Raw genomic sequence first — 21,788 nt, forward strand, 5'->3', positions numbered from 1 at the left:
TGTGTCCTGTGACCGTACACCGGGATCACTCTATCTCACGCAAACTGTCTTGTTCAAGAGATGGGGACGCCATGAGAGTAACGTTACACGCAAAGACTTAAATGACTTAAATCTGTCCACCAAGGAAGAGAGAAAAGTAAGGGGTGACATTATTACAACTTTTAAGTTATCAAAACGGTCTGATGACGCAGACTGAAAAGTTCTTCGAAGGATACAAGGACAGAACAGAGACCATACCATGAAATTAAGCTAAAAAAAAATCAGAGAAATGATTCAGCAATCCTTTTATGGAATGTTTAGAAATAAATGAAATAAACTTGGCTTCGAGATAGTGAATGTGGACAGCAACCAGAGGACTAACTACCATGACAGAGGACACGAGGAAGCACGGGTGAACTCCCTCCCAGTACAGTACACACACACACACACACACACACACACACACACACTGATGTGTCTACCATAACTCATAAACCAGGGTAATGTACCGTCATTCAGCGAACACATTACACCACTTGGTTGAACACCGGTTTCAAACTTCCCGAGAACTGCAAACACGACATCAATAAAACAACGTAGGACAAAAGACGTAATTAATCCCAGCAACAGTAAACACAAAGCAAGGTACCACAAGCAGTGGAAAATATCGCGGGGTCACCGTAAACCACCACGAGTTATGAGACACGACAACCCGACGCTGAGGTCCAGGCTGGGTTATATTACCTCCATGCTTCCTGGACCTACCTGCTGGGGTACAATGCCTCCCTGGACCTAGCTGTTGGGGTACACTGCCTCCATGGACCTACCTGCAGGGGTACATTGCCTCTATGAACCTAGCTGTGGTACTATACCTACTTGGATCTACGTGCTGGGGTACACAGCTTCCCTGGACCTACCCGCTGGGGTACACAGCTTCCCTGGACCTACCTGCTGGGGTACACTACCTCACTGGACCTACGTTCAATGAGTCAAGGGGAACCTACTCTGGGGAAAGGCATTTCTGCCTCCGCTACTCTTTCTTACAATTGTGGAATATATCACCAATCAACGGATGTACAGAGGACCCACATGCCCTACCACATCACCTGTCAAGCAGTCGTGGTACCACAATTAGATTAACAATTACACGAGACAGATGCAATGGTCTCCACCAGATTAACCAATATATATGGTAGGACGTTCTTGCCCTAGTCAGGAGTGTGTAGCCTGGTCCATGTAATAATCTCTTTCATTATTCTCTCCCTGCAATAACTACCCCTTTTATTCTCCTGCCCCCTTAATAAGGCTGAACCATCTCCAGCAGGCACAACCCTCCCCTTTCCCTCCTCCTGCCTCCACCGACGGGCTTTTACCTTGATTGGACGTGGTGTGTCATGCAGAGACGCGGTTTGTCAAAGGATTACCTAAAATAACCGACCGGAGGGAGGGGAAGAGAGGGGACGGGAGTCGGTGGGAGGGCGGACGGGAGAGGGACGCCGCAGAGAAAGAGACTCGGCACAAGGAGACCGAGTGGAAGATCACACACGTGAACTGGAGGGAAAAGTTGACCACGGGAGTTCAGTTAATATGACAAAATTAATTTCAACAGATCAACAACAATACGTCGACAGATACACAAATAAATGGCAGCTATATAACTCCCAGCATCTGTCTACAACAAAGAGAGTAAGCGATGGGCAACATAAAACCAACATAATTTGCACAACTTGAACTCGAGGGCAACGATGAAGGGCGGGAGGAGGAGGAGGGGGGGAATGCCATGACCCCGTTTTGCAACGACAGGTCATTGAGGGAGCTTGGGGGTGGGTGGGTGCGGTTACACAAGAACCTTCCGGATCCTTTGTAAGTGAAATTCAACACTGATTTACCGAGTCCGTCTTACTTAAGAGTTTAATACTGTACTGTACACGGTAGGATCCCAGTGGCCCTCCCACCTGACAAGAACTGACTCTCCTCCCCATTAGGTTGACACTGACGTGGTCCATCCTCCCGGCTGACCACTGATGTGGTACTCATTCCCTCCCTCAAAGCTGACCACTGACATGCCCCTCTCTTCCTCACTGTTGCAGAATGAGGCGGTCCTCCTCCCTCCTCCCCTCAAAGTCAGCCGGTGACATGACTCACCAACCCAGCCATCCTCCCCTCACAGTTGGAGAGTGATGTGCCTCCTCCCTCCCCTCACTGTTGGAGCACTAGTGAGGTGGCGTGTGGGCGCAGGGAACCTGAAGCCCAGCATCGGGTAATCACTGCACACACGAATGTCAGCCTCTGACGTGGATGCAGCCTTGACCGTCAGCATGAGCAAGACTAACGCTTCTTCATGAGAAAGAAAGATTCACCGACGATCCATAAAAATCAGTACAGTAAATGACCACCATTATGCCAGACGCTTCATTTATAACCACTTTACCAAACATGGGTTAAAAATTCTGATTATATATCATCGCTAAACCAAATTTCAATACTTCTTAATCTGAGGTTCTGCACACAAACGAGCAATACGGCAACTCGTGTGTGTGTGTGTGTGTGTGTGTGTGTGTGTGTGTGTGTGTGTGTGCCTCAACAAAAAAGGATATGACAAGGCAATACACGGCAGCTGTGCCACCCAAGTCTGCTCTGGACGAGGCAGATGAGTCACCTTTGTAACCAGCTCAACAGTTTAGTAATAGATGTTGGTTAGCGGCTGTTGGTGCGTGCCGTGGCTCCTAGAGCTGCCCCACCACACCATGCACGGTGTCAGCCCGTAACAGGAAAATTACCGAGGATGTGCGTCGCTTGAAGCCTGGTTAATTGTTGCACCCTGACTCTCGCCGTTGAGTACCGAACGGTATAGACTGGTGGGAGACGCGTGGTTTTGAAATATTTACACACACACGTTGAGTTCCTGGCATATCCTTATATCTCGTTCAGTAACCCTAGATCCCTTGGCTTTATTAATGACCCTTTAAATGCTAATTCACTTGTGTGTGTGTGTGTGTGTGTGTACTCCAATGTAAGACACACACACACATAGTTCCCGTTATACACAGGCAAGCAAGCTAGTACTCCCTCTGCTTCCACACGGCGGTACACATACAGTGTACTTCCGAAGCTTCCTACATCCCCGTCCGCGTCGGACACCGGGCGTGCGTGAGGGGATGACACAGCGGTATGATAGTGTCGTATCTACACCCACCCACCAGCCAGGCCATCTACCCAATACTTCCCCTCACGCTCCTCATTTAAACATCGATACACGCAATAAAACAGCAATAAATTTCTGGTGGCGAGCCGCCGCACCCATCATCACTGCTCTCACCTGCACCGTTCAACCAGCTACCCACGTCGAGCTGCGGTGCTTCCCGCCCACAGTCCTCCATGACCACCAGCCCAACATACTGCCGAGACAAACTACAAAACACATTCAGGACGGTAACACTAGCAGGGAACACGGTTCCCTCGGTGCCTCAGAGCCATGAGAGAGAGCGAGAGAGTGTGACCGTTCGTCCATCATCACCCGCACATGAGACATCTTCGCAGAACCTGTATAACTCTAGCAGCACCATCCCGTCTGAGGAAGGGAACCACAGCCTCTGTAGAATACTCGATAATGAAATGCTAATACTTTACGGCAATCTTATGGCTCGGGGAAGAACTACTCTCCCAAGACTGGCTCAACGAGCGAGTCTATTTACGATGTTAAACCCACGGAGGAACAGATCATAATGAATCGTGAAGTCCAGTCTTCTGTCCTGTCTGGCACCGGTCGCTATCAAAACCCACCGCCGGTGTGGGACCCACACAAGAAAACGTTTGTGGAACGTTCTATCCTGTAGATAAGAAATAAGACCAACGTTTGAGGGAGGGGCATCGAGGGTTGTGGACCTCTGACACTACAGCCGCCCGTGGTGTGCGGCGGGATGTTCTGTAGTCATCATTACTTGAGGAATATTCCCAAATATTTCAGGAAGAATCCGTCGTCTTGAGTGAGAACCTGCCAGACGACTCGAAGCACCGCCCAGCCAGCCACTCACCTGTCACGAGAAGGTGACTCGCTCGAGGGTTAAGTGTCTACACAGTCAAAAATAACGTCTCTCTGATAAAGACAACTTTGTCAATATCTGAACAGCATTACTGGATTCTGCAAGGGCTAAGATCTTCCGATTTTTATTCGGAATAAAAACCTCAGCAAGATAGAGTTGTGGGATGGACCAGTCTAGCCACAAAATAGAATTCATCTTATGGTGGTTTTATATACATATAATATTCACCTCACAGACTCGTATTTCCCCGAATATGCTTACTGACTGAGTACTGGGTAACATTACCCCACACCTGGCGGTCCCTCGTGTTGGCATGGGGAGGGGGTTTCATTCATTTACATCATGGAAACCTTTTACAGTATGGGGTAGAACAATGCCTCGGCCCCTTTGTAATTAATGTGATTTCCTCGCCCACCAATCAAAGCAGGGAAAAAGCTTCCTTTACAGTACTGGAATGGAGTCCGCCTCCAGCCACGCCCAGGTCACCACGTCCACGGCAACGCATCCTCGTTCATACACGGCAACGCACCCACGTCTATACCTTACATCGCATTTCCCCTTCATAAAACTGTTGTAACAAATCAGTTTACAGATCCGCCCGGTGTACCACACCCAGAGGGGCCACGCCCCCAGACCACACCTGGGCCACACTGTCACCTGTGTTGCCAACACCTGGCCACCGCCCGTGCCTCACACACCACCACGGACCGATTTACCTGTGCAAGTCCCCCTACCCCCACCACTGACATGACGCGCCCACCCTGATTTACGGCTCTGGGATGAGGAACGAGTGAGGCGAGGAGGGGAGGTGAGGGTGGAGAAGGGACGAGGGAGGGGAGACAGAAATGGAGAGAGGAAAAGTGAGGGAGGTATGGGGAAAGTAAAGATTGCAGGCAAGTGATGGAGGGGAAAGAGACATGGTGACGAGAGGAGGTAAAGAAAGAGCAGAGTTTGAAAAGAAAAAACGAGAAAGCTTAAGGAAAGGGTGTACGATGGAATGAAAAGGTAAGACAATGCGACAGTATATAGGGGAAGATGAGGAAGATTTAGAGTGAAATATAAAGACAATACAGGGAAAATGACGAGTGAGGATACCTGTGAAGGAGAGGGAGGTATGAAAAGGGATGAGGGTGGGAAAGGGGAGCCACACACCCAACTTCTGTATTGACTAATTGGGTGCAGTGGCACGCAAGGTCACGGAGGGTCACATGCGGCGGCGCTGGGACAAAAGTTGACCCAAATGACGCGATTCTAACAGCACGCGACGACTCATTTTGGACAACAGTCAATATTGTGAGGTGGCACGAGTCTAGCCGATTATCTCGTCTCTAACGATGTACTGGGAAAGGCGTCGAGGGAAACATGTCATGGGATATTTCCTGTGCACGATGTGGAGGTGTTGTGGGCGACGTGATGTTGGGAAGATAATGGGTAGGTTATGAAATACAACTGTAGGAGGAAAGTGGATGAGGAAATATGGGAAGGTGTAGTGGAAGACTGTATTATGCAGAGGACATCAAGTACGAAATTAACTGGATAGATGTTTAGCGGGCATTTTCATGAGTCTAAAGTTCTCTGGTGATGGTGAGGACTGAAAGAAGGGTACTGACACGCGAGTAACAACACAGCGCGTTTCACTGGGTAAGTGGTGCAGGATTAGATAAGAGGTGCGCTAAGGTGATGTAGGAAAGCAGGACAGGAGTCCCATTGTGTAGCTGAAGAGAGAAGGAATTAATGAGGTACCGTGGCTTTACTGCCGAGCGGCAGAAGGTGGTGATTTGCAGAGGTTCCTAAGTTTAGAAAGTGTACGGCGGTTGTCCTGGCCAAATTGTCCTTCGGAAGAAAGATGGTATGGCCAGGCTATTGTGGCTGCTGCAGAAAGTGGGAGATGGCAAGGTCCCACGAGGCTCTTTCTGACAGAGGAAGGAAAGAATCACCTGAAAGGCTGCTCCTAATCTATAGATCGTGTGTTGTGCCTTTGGTAGATGACGAGAAACATACTTCAGCTATTTTCGTGGGAAGACGTAGTGTGCGGTGAAGGTTGGTCACACCTAAAGTTGAACCAACGTTCTACAAACAGCTGTGTCAAGTTTCCTCCGCAGACTTCTAAACTGAAGAGTGCGGGTATAGACGGTGACAAAGACGACAGAACCAATCAATATAACGATAACAGCGACGACCATCCTGCTATAGAAAATAAATGTGTTTCCTTCCTCGTCACATGGCAGACAAGGTACATACATCAATGTACCATCGTAAGACAATACCGTCACACTGTGAAATTTATGACCGGGGGCGTTAACTGTTTAATTGCCGACCATGAACCGGCGCCTACACGTGCAGCAGTCCAGAACCCGGGGGCAGTGGTAGGCCTGGCGCCGCGGCGTCTTTCTTTCCCACAATGGCCGTCTAGACACATTCATCCATTCAGCCAGCGAAGCGTATTCTTATATGAGGACATTACTCCCACAGGCGAGTCGTGCTTCTTGTATAATCACAACGCCTCTGCGATCGTCTCCATCAACCCCCCTCACAGTATCATCACTCCCCTCTCTCTCTCTCTTGCAGGCCCTACACAACACCCACCACATCTTACTCCACTATTCCCCTCCCGGTTGTTGTAGTGGTCGCTGTATTCTTCCCTCACTACATGACAAACGTCCACATACAATCTCCCTTTCTACTACAACCACTGGCCTGCCCACCCAGACCAACTTGCCTGAGCATCACCCTACCAGGATGGGTCGGTTTACTGACATACAACATACAACTGCTGTGCCGTGATCCCCCGGGCCGCACCCCGCCTCCCCAGGCCACGATATTTTATGACACTAATTAACCGCACCACCATAAGGAAACTATACGAGGGGAGGCACGAGGGGTAGAGTCTGTGTTCCCAGACACTGGTACCCGCTGGCCAGGTGAGCCTCCCCTTACCACACCCGCAGGTGACCTGATTCACCTGTTTGTTTACCATCCCAACTGCTGCGGTCCATAATCTGCTCGGTCGGACCCCCGGGGGCCAACACGCACGCCGGCCCAGGTGCGCCGCCACTGCTGCATCTTCCGTACACGCTAAATAGTTGATCACTCTATCACTGTTCAACCACAGGGTAATCCCCTTGCCTCCCGCAGGAAAGACACCCACCTTCCTCAGCAGTAAGAAACGTGATCGAAGTACTGAAACACCAGCAGTATAACGGGAGCATCATGGGGCGGCCAATCCTCACCCCACGTGAGGCAAGCTTCTCCCTCCTGTTACTTAACTCACTGATTCACCCAAGTCATAACTCACTCTACTCAGGATAGTCACAGTGTTTTCTTTGTTTGTTTCTTTGTTTCAAGATGAGTAATGAATAAGTTACTGTATGAGTGATAGTGTTCGTCGGTGCTACAACCTTTCAGCTTTGCTGGCGTCACAGTCCCTATATAAACCAAGAGGAAATGGTTCGTGACTACTGTAGTTGTAGCGTCAGAGGCTCTGCCATGTGCCTAACACCAACCCTTCACCGTCTTCAGGTCTTGTCACGACCACCAGTGGGTGACAGCCACCAGGCCTGTCACAACCACTGGCAGTAAGAGGTCAGGACGGCAGCATACCAGCAGCCCGCACACCAAGTGTGTGTGGCAGGGGAGGCGCGTGTCCCAACTTCGGACCATCAACAATAATATCCTGACTCGGGCTTTCAACACGATTTAACACTGGTCCAGTATAGCTGTGGATGACGGTTTCTTTCCTTCGAGATGTTGGAATGCCTCCTTCTCATGACGTTCCTGAGTCTTAAATACGTTACTTAGTGTACATCTGGCTCTACTCAGCTGTCCTACAAGGTCCCGCAGCATATTCATAATCATTTCAGCTCGGGGTCATGTTGACCGTAAATATTCACAAAATCAAAATATATAACATTACGGAAATACCTGACAGCAACAGCCAGCCAATGGTGCCTTGTGGTGGTCTGTCGAAGTGACACCATGAGCACCTCCTGACGTGACGGTTGAACGAGTCTTGAAGGAAGATGATGCCTGGATTCTGATCCGGAATGGGAACAGGTCAAAGAATGGGAGGAAAGGGAGAGATGTTGACCCGTCAATGGATCGAGTGAGGGAGTACCTACCTGACTACATACGACGCAAATCTGCCATTAAGCAGGGCTTGCGCGTATCGCACATCGCAGGAAAATTCAGACTTACGAATAAAGAGTCGTGTGAGTTGCATGTTGTCGTGTGTTGTGTGTGAGCTGGAGAGAATGCGCGTTTGTGGACTGAATGCCAGTGAGGGAGGGGAGGCGATGCTGGTTGACAGGATATGATACCTGATTGGTGCAACCTCAATTTTCTCATACAAATAACTGCCTGCAAAGGTCTGTGGAGGGAGGGTGCAACGGCGGGGCACTGGCCGAGGCCCTGGCCTCCAGCAGGCTCTGTACATCACATATATTTACGGCCATTAAAACACAGGTCTGCTCACAACCATATATCCTGTAGAGTACGAAGGGCAATCCGTCTAGTGAATCTACGATAAGAGCCGCGGGGGTCAGACAGGGCCTACACCTCCCTATTTCACGGGTAATAAAACTCAGCAGGACGACTGCAGGCAAGGAAACTAATACTGGTTATTGCACACTTTAATGTGGTGATGGCGGCGGGTGACCTTCAGGTCGCCCTGACACAGTCTTCCAACTGGCAGTGTCTGGTGCGCCGCCCACCACTGCACGTCACCACCTCCCCGCTACCCTCCTTAACAACCCTGCCGCATTGGAACAGCCCCAACGAGGCCTAAGGCATCTGAATTGGTAACCGGACTGGAGTGGTGGCGATCTAGGCAAGTTAGAAGCCTAGCTTAGAGTAACGTTAGCAAGAGGGGCGACTGTTCTTGGACGGCTAGAGGGATACCTCCAACTGGAGTACCAGCGGCTTAACGAGGGCAGTTGTAGAAGCAGCTCCACTGGAGTGACCGTCCACTACGCGAGTAATGACGGCTTGGCCAGGATTACTGAAACGATACGCCACCACTACAACAGAGGGGAAGTGGCTATAAAAGACGCAGGGGTAACCGCTACAGCACAGGTCTAATCGAGAGAGCTTTATCGAGTGGACGGAAGACTTGCACTAGGGTAATGGAGTCCTTGCTAGGATAGAGGGGCAGTAGTTACTATTGAAGTGTGGGTTGTGATGCCCACCACAAGTTGCTTCAGGTAGAAGAGTCTCCCACCCCTTCTGCTCCTGCCCTCTACTGCCGCTGCTTGTAATCCTCCGCTTTACTGCCGCCCCTTGCGACCCTACTTTCTACTATACGCCACCTTTGCGCCTCCACCCTACCGTCACCCAATATGAGCCTACTGTCTACTCCCACCTCTTACACCTTCCCTGCTACCACCGACACACACACACACACACACACACACACACACACACACACACAGATGAACATTTAAACGACGAGATGACGGGAAAGAAACGATACAAAAGCCATGCCAGGAGGTAGAACTACCACCGCTGAGATGAGACAAGAATACCCGAGCCGGGCACGGACATTATAAGATTAATCAAAGCAATAAAAGACGAAAGGCAGTGCAGAGCGTAGCAATTTGTTTAGTGAGGCGGCCACGTCACACGCGAGCTCTGCTGTGACTCCCCTAGTCTGCCAGTTGACCCCCACCTCCCAAAGCTGACGACCATGGGAAAGTGCCTTGAAACGGGGTAGGATGGCGTCCAACCCTACAGTGCTTTCGTAGGACGGCGTCCAACTCTACACTGATCTTGTAGGATGGCGTCCAACCCTACACTGATCTTGTAGGATGGCGTCCAACCCTACAGTGATCTTGTAGGGTGTAAGTTTACTGCCACCGGGGGTTTATGGGCGCTGCTCCATATTATAAAACATGTATATGATCGGTGCTAAAGGAAGGAAAAGAAGTGTGGGGGGAGGGGCGCCGCCATAAACCTAGACACGGGCCGCAGGACAGCCACTACATTGTAAGGACGGGACTCCACGCTATCGTAAACCAAGGAGGCGCCGCTTACAGAGCCTAGTGATAATTATTGAAGATATATACAATGGTTAGGATGTGCTGTTCTTGGACTGGTACGTTCAGACACGCACGGGTTTGATGCAACTGAAGTGTCGGACTACACCGCAGGAACGAGGGACCCTTGGTTGCAGGGGGTGACGGAGGAGGGAGTGGATGCAGTTGCTTCACCTGGCACTGCCGAATGAAGTCTAAGTGATGACTGGTGATAATTGAGAGGACTAGTGTGTTTTAATTTCTCCTGACAGGTGGTATAAGAGGGTCCTGGGATGATTTTCCATGCCCTCCTCCGCACCTTTCCTTAGAGACACTGATTTGTGGACGATAGGGAGGGAGGAAGACCAGGCTGAGGATGTGGAGCGATTGCTGAAAGATCTGATGATGGTCCTGACGTACACCGAAAAGCCTAGGAGGACTGAGCAACCTGGAAGCGGCTGTAACTGGTTGTTAGGGGCAGAAGTTACAGTTTAAACATGGAAAGAGTTACAGAGTATATCAGTGTATGGTGTGGGTTTTTCTTAGGGTGTTGCATGGCTTGCCGGATGCATATCTAGTGCCTTATTAATAAAGACTATTGCAGACCCTTTCAAGATGTCTCTTCCACCCTACTCGTTCTGCAGGCTCCTATCCCCAACACTAACCCATTATCAACCCATGCCTTCCCCTTACCATCCACAATATCACTCACCCACCTACCCTCTTGCTTATCATCCCCGTTAAAATCCTCTTCACACATTTCTCCTCTTCCCTCTACCCTTCACTATTCCTCGTAACACCTATACAACATCCCTCCTCTTCCTTCTACCCATTATCCCCTCATCATCATCCACGTCGTCCCTTTCTTCTTGTGCTCATCATTCCAAGACCCCCCAAATCTAAGCCACCTTCCCTCTCGGCCGACACATTAAACCCGTTGTGGACATATGTTTTAAAATAAATAAAGAGTTATCACGATCGTGAAGCGAAGGTGTGTGAGGCGTGAGCCTGGCTGCGTGCGTGTGTGGTTGGTAAAGACACACATGCGCGAGTGGTCGTATTTGTGTGTGTTGACTCGTAAGTCTGGGCGTGCGTTATGGAGCGTGAGACGTAGGTGTCTGAGGTGGAGGTAAACTGAGTGATTGAGGTGGGTGTTGTAAGCGCGAGTGTGGACGTGGGTTCGAGTGAGGGCTGAAACAAGTGCAAAGTTGCCCGATGTACGGACACATGTGTGTCTGGCACAAATATGTGGAGAGGTGTACAGTAATCTGAAGTGTAACTGTGTGCATGAATGTCTGAGAAGTAGGCGCGGGTGAGGGTGAGGAGCGGGGAGGGAAACATGTCTGGTATTCAAAACACGTGCGCTGGGGTATGTCTGAGACGAGGGTATGAAACGTGGGCGTGAGCGTAACTTAGATACAGAAGGAGGCCCGAGTGTTGTGTGTTCAGTGTGGGCGTGGTTGTCTTAGGCAAGGGCGTGGGCGCTGAAAGAGGCTGCGACGGAGAGAACAATGCGACAGCCGGGATGTGATTCATCTCCAGCCGTCGATATCCGGAGACAGGGGAGACTTGATGATGCCGATACGCCCGGCGAGGCTCCCCGGACAGGTGCTCCCGATGTCGACCCAGCAGGAGAGCGGGTCACAGAATAAACGCCTGTTATCGAGGTGGGTTATCGTTGGATGTTATCGGGCATACCGGCTGGCAGGGGGGCCCCAGGAGGGACAGTGTGTCTCTCTCGAGTCCACAGCGTAATTATAAGGCTGCCTCGCTCTGATGTCGACGCTGTTACTTTCACTTGTTTACTCTGTCACGACTGGACATATTGGCTCACCTCTAATGTTGATTAAGAAATAGTCTCAGCAGATATGTGACACTCCAACACGCGCCACGCTGTTAGCTGCTCGCCCTTATCCTCTCCAGGGTAAGCTGGGATACTTTTATGGTTCGTAATCATCCATCAGACGACATATTGAAGCCCCTGCCAACTTAAGTTTTGAGTACTATTAAAGATATCAAAGACCAGTGACTACCATCTATGTTTATCAAGCCAGACCTTTCGGGCCAACGTGCTGAGCTAAACCAACACTTATCAACTTCAACCCCGTCACCCCACCCACTCAACCTCCTTCACCGTTAACTTCACTTCCTCTTACATATCAGCTTCATCCATGCCTTAACATTTACCTTCATTTTCCCCCACCAACTAATTCCACTTCTCCCACGCAACACTTCCTTACCCAAGTCCATCTGTCTCCATCTGAGGGCCACACCTCCTCAACCACAATGCCTCCTGACTTGACGTTGTTTAAACCAAGAAAACTGTCTCCCACCCTACGACCATTTTCCCCCGCTGACCCAGATTCATCTTGCACCACTGTTAACATCATCTTTACCTCATACCACCTTTTCCCTTTCCATTCATCCCTTCACCGCGGCACGAGGGTGGCAACAGGGACGGGCGTCAGGCTGGCGACGTCTCGTACAGATGACGGGGCCACCCTCTACTATTGTTCTCTGCTGGGACGTGCTCGCACTATTCAGGAGGTACAGCCTCCTCTCCCATAAGCCTCCTGTAAACCTTAGGACCTCCCGTAGGACCCTTTAAGACATCCCTAGCCAGTGGTCTCCTAGCCCTCACCCAACCAAGAGGATTAACAAGATCAAGACGCCAAAAGAAATTCGCCATTTGTTATTCTTCACAAGGGAGCAAAAAGAAATAATGCCCTGACCGCAGCTTCTGAATAAGCTCTTCAAGCAAGCATTAGGTAGGTAAACAGGAGAGTTCACATCAACGTATCTGCCCCAAATGTTTAGTTCTGTCTGCCCTAAAGATACAGACAGCCACACGAGGTAAGGAAAACTATGTTCGCGTCACATGTTCTCCTGGCATAAGATGTCGAAACGCCGTGCCGGACTAAGGCGTGGATCACATCTCGTTCACAAAACGGTCAGAACATATGAATCTTGTATTTCAGTTTGATCATTACTACTACTGTCTTAACAACCCCACAATCCCTTTATGAAGCTCCTGCAGCTTCAACACTACGACGGGTATTAGGGTAATAAAGGACGAGAGAGAGAGAGAGAGAGAGAGAGAGAGAGAGAGAGAGAGAGAGAGAGAGAGAGAGAGAGAGAGAGAGAGAGAGAGAGAGAGATTCCCTGATAAGATTCTCTCTTCTCCTGTGTTACTCTCTCGCAGATGGTCACCTATTCATTCGAGGCGTAGCGCTATGTAGGCGGAATCCGATAACACCTCTCAATCCCATGTGAAGTGTCATGTACATAGATAAACATTATGAACACCCGAAATACGAGTGTCAGGTTCAAATCTTCACATGCTAACATCAGTTTCATGCTCGGAGGACCGTTATTCACTACATTCTTCCTCTCTAATTTTTTAAAACATGGTTAAAGGAAGAAATAGAAATCCAGGAACTGATATAAAGAGTTCTTTATTAATCAGTCTGATTCTTTTATGAAATGGTCCACACATCACACAACCCTTTCGTCTTGTTCATACAGGGTGGGTAAGGTAATTTTCCATACGCCATCATCCTGGATCATTATTTCCTCCATGTCCATGCCTTACTTCCACCAGCAGGAACCACACACGCTGTACAGTCAGTCTCTCCCAGCGCAGCGAAGAAACGTGAGGAGGCACGCGACCCCCACAGTCAGTGCAAGGATACCCACTGGTCTATCTACCTATTTCAGTAGAGCTGGGAAACTGTACACTACAAAGCTCTCGAGTTCCTTAGCTTCTTGAGCAGGATGGCGTGACCCTTCGGTAGGATGGCCTGGCCTTTGACCAAACCCTTATGGGAAATGTCAAAGGCCAAGCCATCATAATCAAGGGTCGTGCCGTCGTGCTGAAGGTTCGAAACGTCGTGTTCAAACACTAGTGCAAAATTCGAAAACAATTTTTTTTTCCTCCGTGCGGAACTCACCCTCGTAAGACCATTATTTTCCTGCATTCCAATCGCTTGTATCTGTTTATAATTAAACTCACGCGGTTACATAAAGTATTTACACCCACAGGCAACACACTGAAACGCATAGAAAACATTCGTGGCTCTGCCTAACCTAGTAACCTCTACAGACACCACCAGCGCAAAACGATCTGTCCCCCGTGCACCCACCTGCACGTGGCAGACACCACTGTGTCAGTACTACCACTGTTTACCCCTGTTGGGTGTGGGGAGGGAATGGAGGATGGAGAATCGGGAGGGGGAACGGGATGAATTGATGAATTACCATCTGACGAGTATCATCTGTGCTGCAGTCGTGGAGGGGTGCGCATGTGTTCTTAGTGACTCCAGGGACGTGGGTTCGAGAGGCGTCACGACAGAATGTGTATATTGGATGATGTGTTGGTCTTTTATAAGGTGTGGGAGGGGCCCGAGCGTGTAGCGAGGATAGTGAGGTGGGGTGAGGCACCAGAGAACGTCGGGTATGAGGCAGAGGACCGGTGGGAGGAGGAGAGGGAGGGAGACAGCAGGCCCGGGCTGGAGTACACACGGCAGGACAAAGAGCACAACGGAAGGAAGGACATAATTACCAAGAACGAGGAACTATAAATTTACGACAAGGTCGGCAGCCATGTTTGTTGCTTTACTCTCCCTCCCTTGCCTCTCAAACACTTTGCCCCTCCTCCTCCTCCTCCCTGTCTCACACACCTAGCTACTCTCCCTCCCTACCTCTCACATACCTAGCTACTCTCACTTCCTGCCTCTCGCACACATAGTCATTGCCTTTTACAACTAATTGCCCGGCCGTGTTTGCTTCTTCCCACACACCGAGTCGCCTATCTTCGCCCTCACACATAAGCTGCCACGCTCACTAGGCACCTCTCCCACATTTGGTCACTCTCATTCACTCTACACTCTCTCACACACTTTAAACACTGTCATTCGCTTGTTCCCCAACACACTCCCGCTGACTGTCCCACAACTAGCCATTCTCTCGCTACTGTCCTTCCCACCCTCACACGAACCTCTGCATTACATTACGTTACGTGAACGTCATCCAGACCATACGTGGTGTTAGTCTCATTAGTACTATTAGAGGAACAGGAATCAATTTCTATATTGGAGAATGCTGGAAATTATATTCCACTCGTCTTTCTCAGCTAAATAGTGTCTTACACGTAAGACTTATTTATATTTTTTTTTCTTATAAAGTTTACAGAAATGGTATACGGTGGTCTACAAAGAGGAGGTGAAACCATCAGCAGTAGGTGACACATAAAGGTTGGGAACTACCGATCAACAGGATTTCTTTTAAAAATTCAACATTTCTAGCCTTGGTTTTCCACGTCGTAAAAGGCATTCCACATTAGGATATTTATTCCCCTCGAGGTCCGATATGGTCTCATCATTACCCAAGACAACTTTTTCCTCTTTTCCACGAGTGGTTGTAGAAATAAAGAGATGGACGGCACAAGATCTAAATCTACACTACAACCCACACATCCGTCAGATCAATTCTCAGGGAATCACCTATATTTGACTATCCCTTTCTGTCCAGTGTGAAGTTGCTATCCTATTCCCGTTCAGCATATACGCGTCTGGCTGCTGCTTCCAACAGTTTCTGTGTGAAGACCAGCCACTCGAGGAGTGACCGTTATTGACACGAACCCCCATGTGCTTGTGTCTCCTTTCTAAACAATCACACGACCCTCATAAGACTGACCCTTCCTTTCTCAACAAACGCACAATCCCCAGGTGCATGTCCCATCCTCCCAAACAAACACACAATCCCAGGTGCATGTCCATCCCTCCCCAACAAACACACAATCCCCAGGTGCATGTCCATCCCTCCCTAACAAACACACAATACCCAAGTGAATGTCCATCCATCAAAAAAAAAAAAAAAAGGAAAAAAATCGGTTAATGTGAAGTGACGATCTGTGGGTGGTGGGGTGGGTGAATGTACGGAGCAGCAGGCGTTGGTGGTGTCTCAAGTGGGCGTGTACATGTGCGGAGCATAAACCTTTGAAGTGGGCGTACACGAGTGTGATGTATACACAACTCAAGTGAGCGTTTGAATGTGTGGTACACAATCCAGCCACAATAACCAACCAGACAGTGAGTGCGTCGCCCCACCACTCACGGACCTCCACTGCCGGGGAGGGTTCTGTCACGGACGGCTCTCTGTCCGTCTCTCGTGGATCCCTATCAGCCTCTCTCTCTCTCTCTCTCTCTCTCTCTCTCTCTCTCTCTCTCTCTCTCTCTCTCTCTCTCTCCAACGTCGAGACTATCTCTCCACTTCTGGCCCCTACTTGCCTCCCAGTTTGTGTAGCTACCATTAACTTCCCATCTGCCCTATGTGCGTCTTAGTCGGTTTATCTACCTCTGCGTGGCTATTTGCCTCTGTATCTCCCCTGTCTGTCTGTCTGTCTATCTGTCCCTCCGTGTGGCTGACAGTGTAGCTTCCCTTTAGTCTATCGGTACGGCAACCAATACGAAGCGCCCGCCTGCGTCCTTAAGTCTACACTGCTACCTGTCTGTGTATCTCTGCGTCGCTACCTGTCCGTCCATCTCTTCGGTTCACTCTCCTTCTGGCACCGTGCCCCCACCCCCCGTGTGATATCTGTCGTATGATACCCTTGAGTTCTCTCTCTTTCTCTCTCTCATCTTGCCAGTCGGATGATCAGAGATGCGAGAATGTACTACATCAACCAGTGTCTCAATCTGTGTCAAAGAGAACTAACACCTCCGACCTATCCTGGATGACATGGTCTGGTTGGGACCTAATCATCTATTGATGTAACCATCTTCATCATTCCTCGACATCATATACTCCACATGAATAGGAAAGGGAAGCACCTGCGGTTATTGTAGCGTGTGAGGGGGAGTAAGTGTGTCTGTAGCGGGGCACAACGTCCTCAAGAGCACTCACCAGGACACTGGACAAGACCACTCCACCATCAAGCAAGACAGAGAACAAAACGGCTGGATGGGTGTACCCGGTTGTCCCCGAGCGGTCCAATCCCGGCACGGCGCGCGCGCCCCGGGCGAGGAGAGGCAGCCGAGAGAGAGAGGGAGAGATGGGGAGGGGGAAGGAGAAAGAAAATATACACAATAAGCATTTACAAAATTTCCGAGGCGGAAGAGCTGAAGGAGGGGAATGTGTGGGAGCCTTTGTGGGCGTACCATCTGGGAGGGGGCAAGGGGAGGAGAGGGTGAAGGAGCGATGTTCCCCTAGGCGGAGCACCCGAGGGAAAGGAGCGACGCCCCACTCCCTAACTCACATACAGAAAAACACCCGGTCCTGGTGTCCCTCGAGCTGACTAGTCTGATCCTCTTCCGTCAGCCTCGTGACTGCCTGGTCAACGAAGTCTTTGAAGAATGTGTGCTCACGCTCGGGGTCGCGGCACCAAACAACTATACAGAGGCCCACGTCATCCGCCAATACTCAAAACATGACAGGAAAAAATGATCAGGTTTTGCTTATCAAAAAATCGGGACGTAAAATGTGAACTGAACGCTGGAGACCTGCCTGGGTCCCAGCAGGCAACAGCATCAGCATCTCTGTACATCAGCTCTCCAGTAGGTGTAATCAACCAATTAAGAACGACGGTAAGACCCTCGAACACAACAGCGCCATTCTTAAGCACGACGGTACGACCCTTGGGCATATGTCATATCATATGTCAAAGTTTTCAAGCCATCACACTTTAAGGGTCGTACCGTCGTCGTCCTTGGGAGAGTTAAGTGACCACAGGTTCGTCTCGTGGACAGTTTCGGCTGCTCCTCCTGCCTGACCATCATCTCTGACGTTACCAATCATAAACATGATGATTACATCCTTCACCATATAATCGAGATTATCATGTCCAGTTAACCGGCCACACAAGTCATCAGTCTGACCACCAGCTACTGCAGTTACCTTAACACCCCGTACCAACACTTTTATCACCACTAATAACCGATCGTCATCCTAACCATCCATATAATACTCATCGCCATCATCGTCACAGGGATCATGCTCCTGGTCGTCAGCTTATCATTATTCCCATCACTGCCACGCACCTGACAGTGGCGTCGCTCCAATGGCCGGAGCAGTGGTCCAGGGCGCACCTAAGCGGTACCTGAAGCCGCCACCACCAAGTGCCGTCTCAGGCATCACCTCAACATAATGATCGCCTGCTCCCTCGATACAAAGAGTTGTGTGTGTGTGTGTGTGTGTGTGTGTCGTCTGGCTACCAGGAACGTTCGTACGTGCGGCTTCGGTGTTGAGGTGTGGGGGGCGGCCCCCACACCGGTGTCCCGCCTGATCAGGATTCCCCGAGCTCCTCTCAGGCAATAAAATGCAAAGCAGAGGAGGGACATCTGCAGCCTGGAGGGCGGCTCGCTGAATACTACAGATAACACCTGCAGCAGACGAAGGACAGGCTATGGTGGGCCGTCCACTTGTGTCGCTACTGACGGAGAACTGGACCACAGCCAAAACAACGCAACCTCCCACCCGCATCCTGCGCTGGCGTCCAGCTCGCCACCTTGTCTTTAACCGAATACCAAAATGATGAAATTACTGTTCAGGAATGTGTCATAGTCAACAGCCGTAGTAACCCTTGACGTAAATGCGGACGAGGAACAACTGGTGAGGGGTGTAGTAGGGGGTGGGCGGTGCGTGTCGGCAGGCTTGTCATCCGTGAAGCACGTGCCCGCCGTCGCCACGGGGCCCGACCTACGGTAAGGGAACGTACCCTCCACAACCATCAACTTCCCCAGGACGACGACGCTCCTCGTCACTTTTCTATATCGCTTCCACAACTTCAGTCTCGCCGTATATTTCCCGAGGAGGAAATTAACAACCTGGTCCAACAAAAGTTCTGGTCGCTTGTGGAAGAAGATGTAGTACACAGGTTCCAATCCTGGTTGCAGGAGTCGGTCCACAGTCAACCCAACTGTTCATCCTTCCCTAAGGTTTAGTCAGTTGGGTACCTGGCTGAAACTCGGGTGTATATCTATCTATCTATCCACCTCTCTCTCTCTCTCTCTCTCTCTCTCTCTCTCTATTCTCTCTCTCTCTATATATATATATATATATATATATATATATATATATATATATATATATATATATATATAATAACTTTCCTAAATGCTTTAGATGAAGCGTCATCAAAAGAGGGTAGGTAGGTGAGGTGCTTGGTATGTTACGGTAGTCCGCCACCTGCCACGGCAGCGGTAATGGGTTGCGACCGCAGCCGGGGGTCGCTACCTACCCTGGGAGTCGTGGGGCACCCCGGCGGTGCGGGGCCGTCGGGCACACGAACCCCGGCCCGCCGGTTCACAGGAGAGGTCCAGCTGGCGCACGGTACGCCGCATTCAACAACTCATCACTCACAGATGGCGTGTAGGGCGCAGGAGGGGGAGACGCGCGCACACCGCGCCGCAACCGTGGGTGAACCTACACAGAATGGAGGACGAGGACAGCACTCCCTGAGGGGTGGACGCGGGAATGAAGGGAAGTGTCTGGCAAATCGGTACATATAGGAATGGTGTCGAATGACTGAAAGCTCGAGAATATAACGTCAATTCACAAATCAGGAGACAGAGAAGAGCAGATTATTATCGACCTATTTGGCTTCCTTCCGATTTAAGGAATGTTACACACAATAATCAGGAATGAACCTGGTATACTGGTATACAATTAGTAGACTGCGCACTGATAGAATCAACTGGGTTTCTTGATAAGGCTCTTTAGTATCTATACCATTGATCAATCTGGAGGCAGTACTCGCTACTAAAATGTCCAAACCTCCCGACAACAGAAAAATGAGAAATGAGGCTCAAAGGAGAGACTGTTTAATGACTCAAAAAAGATTTAGACTCACTGATGCAGCTCTCAGTAGCACAGGGAATGGACTTCCAGACGGATAAACGCAATGCAGAGTAATGCATTTTCGTGTTTTAAAAGTTTTTTAACAAGAATCAAAGATGTTTCGTGAGACATTATGTGAAGTACACTAAGAACAGCACGACTGGAAATCTTACGCAACACTGACCTAAAATAAGTAAAGCAATGATTAGCTGAACATAGCAGAGCAAACATAATATCGGCTTTCACAGCTAGAAATATAAACTATTCAACGAAAGACGTGACAATTACTCTTTACAACGCCCGAGTCAGACCACTTGTAGATTAAGAAGAAAATGTAGAACAAATACGGAAGAAAGTAGAACAAGTACGGAAAAGAACAACAGAAACTAATGTGCTTACCCAGAAATGAATATAAACATATATTCTGACTCAGAATTATTTCCTATAAAAACATGCAGATCTGGAGATCTAACTTTTTTTTAAGATAACTTAATGATTTTGAAACTTATGAAACAAATTCTGTCATACAGATATGCAATGATTTATAACAACGGCATAAAATCTCAATGACGATGTAATACAAACGAGAACAAAAGTTTCTTCAGCAGCAGAGTTAGATAACACTGGAACAAATTGCCATCAGACATTTTCAAATGACGGGCTATCAATGCATTTAAAATTCAACAAATATTTAACTGATAGTGACGAAAAAGCTTGTTTAAGGACAATATAAAATGCGAGTATTGCAACTTATCGTCTTTACAATGCAGCTGCCTAACTCCGTCTTCCTCATAGTCTCCAACGACTTAGATCAGAATGTGTTTTCCACTCATCCTTTCCCATCGAATATCTTATGTCTATATACTTGTTACAGCTGCTACCACGCCGGATGAAGTGGGGAAGGCAATCATGGTTTAGAAGGAGCTTTCTGCTGCATCATTATCCTGTCTTCACCTTTATAGATTAGGAATACAAAATACTGTTATAGTTCTCCAGGATAGAGCCTTGTAAGAGGCCATTACGTCCTTTGTTATCTGGCTTTCCCATGTCCCTCACGGGACGCCACGGGATGAGGAATCATGATATGGACTTACCAGGCGTGGACGTCGTGGGGAGGAGAACCATGAGGTAAAGGAGACATTGACTTACCAGGGGTGGAGGGCGCAGGGGACTCGACGTCGACGATGAGAGAGCCATCGTTGCTGGCGTCGTCCAACAGCAGGCTGTTGCTCAAGGATACCTGTGGCGAGGAAGAAACTGTACGTCAGCACCTGCACCATTAATTCTTGCCAGCCTAACGCCACCACATCCCTCCCTTGTATACCACCAACCCAAACGCTACTTCACCCAACGCCGCCACACCACACATTACAGCACTGCACCTAACATCACCACACTCACCCGACCACCACATCGAACACCATTACAACTATCACCACCACCACACCTAATGACACCATGACTGAGGGTAATACAAACAGGTGACTGGGTGTTATGATGTGCCCGGTACCAGGTGGTGTTGATGTTGGACAAGTTGGTGGAGGAAGTAGGTGATAGTAGGCACTATAGTGATACAAGCGCCAGTGTGTGTGTGTGTGTGTGTGTGTGTGTGTGTGTGTGTGTGTGTGTGTGTTGGAGGCACGGGGCGCGGAGCTGGGAGTGCCTAGTCCGTCCTACGTCCCGGTAACGACCCGTCACACGCAGGCCTGTGCTAGAGGCCGTGAGGTAAAGAGGCGCTAACGGCCTGGGCCCCACGCTCATGGTAATTCGACACCACCATAGTAGCCGCATTTGCCGCGTGACACATACATATATCCACTGCATCGATTACAAAGGTTTTTTTTCCGACGCTCACGACAGACGAAGGGGGTACCAGCCACACGGGCGTCTGCAGCGACTGTCTCCCGCTGGGAAACTTTCAGGA

The 21,788-nt window shown here is 49.5% G+C and overlaps 1 protein-coding gene across 1 annotated transcript in view; it reads right to left on the reverse strand.

Annotated features, from left to right (window-relative positions):
* Ino80 (chromatin-remodeling ATPase INO80) overlaps positions 1-21,788 on the reverse strand; it is a 243,752-nt gene that overhangs the window by 23,538 nt on the left and 198,426 nt on the right. Inside the window, exon 30 of the mRNA XM_071679441.1 lies at positions 21,014-21,104. Coding sequence (XP_071535542.1) covers positions 21,014-21,104 — 91 coding nt within the window. The remainder of the gene's footprint in view (positions 1-21,013; positions 21,105-21,788) is intronic.

Source organism: Panulirus ornatus, chromosome 29 (assembly GCF_036320965.1).
Source record: "Panulirus ornatus isolate Po-2019 chromosome 29, ASM3632096v1, whole genome shotgun sequence".
NCBI classification, from domain to species: Eukaryota; Metazoa; Arthropoda; class Malacostraca; order Decapoda; family Palinuridae; genus Panulirus; species Panulirus ornatus.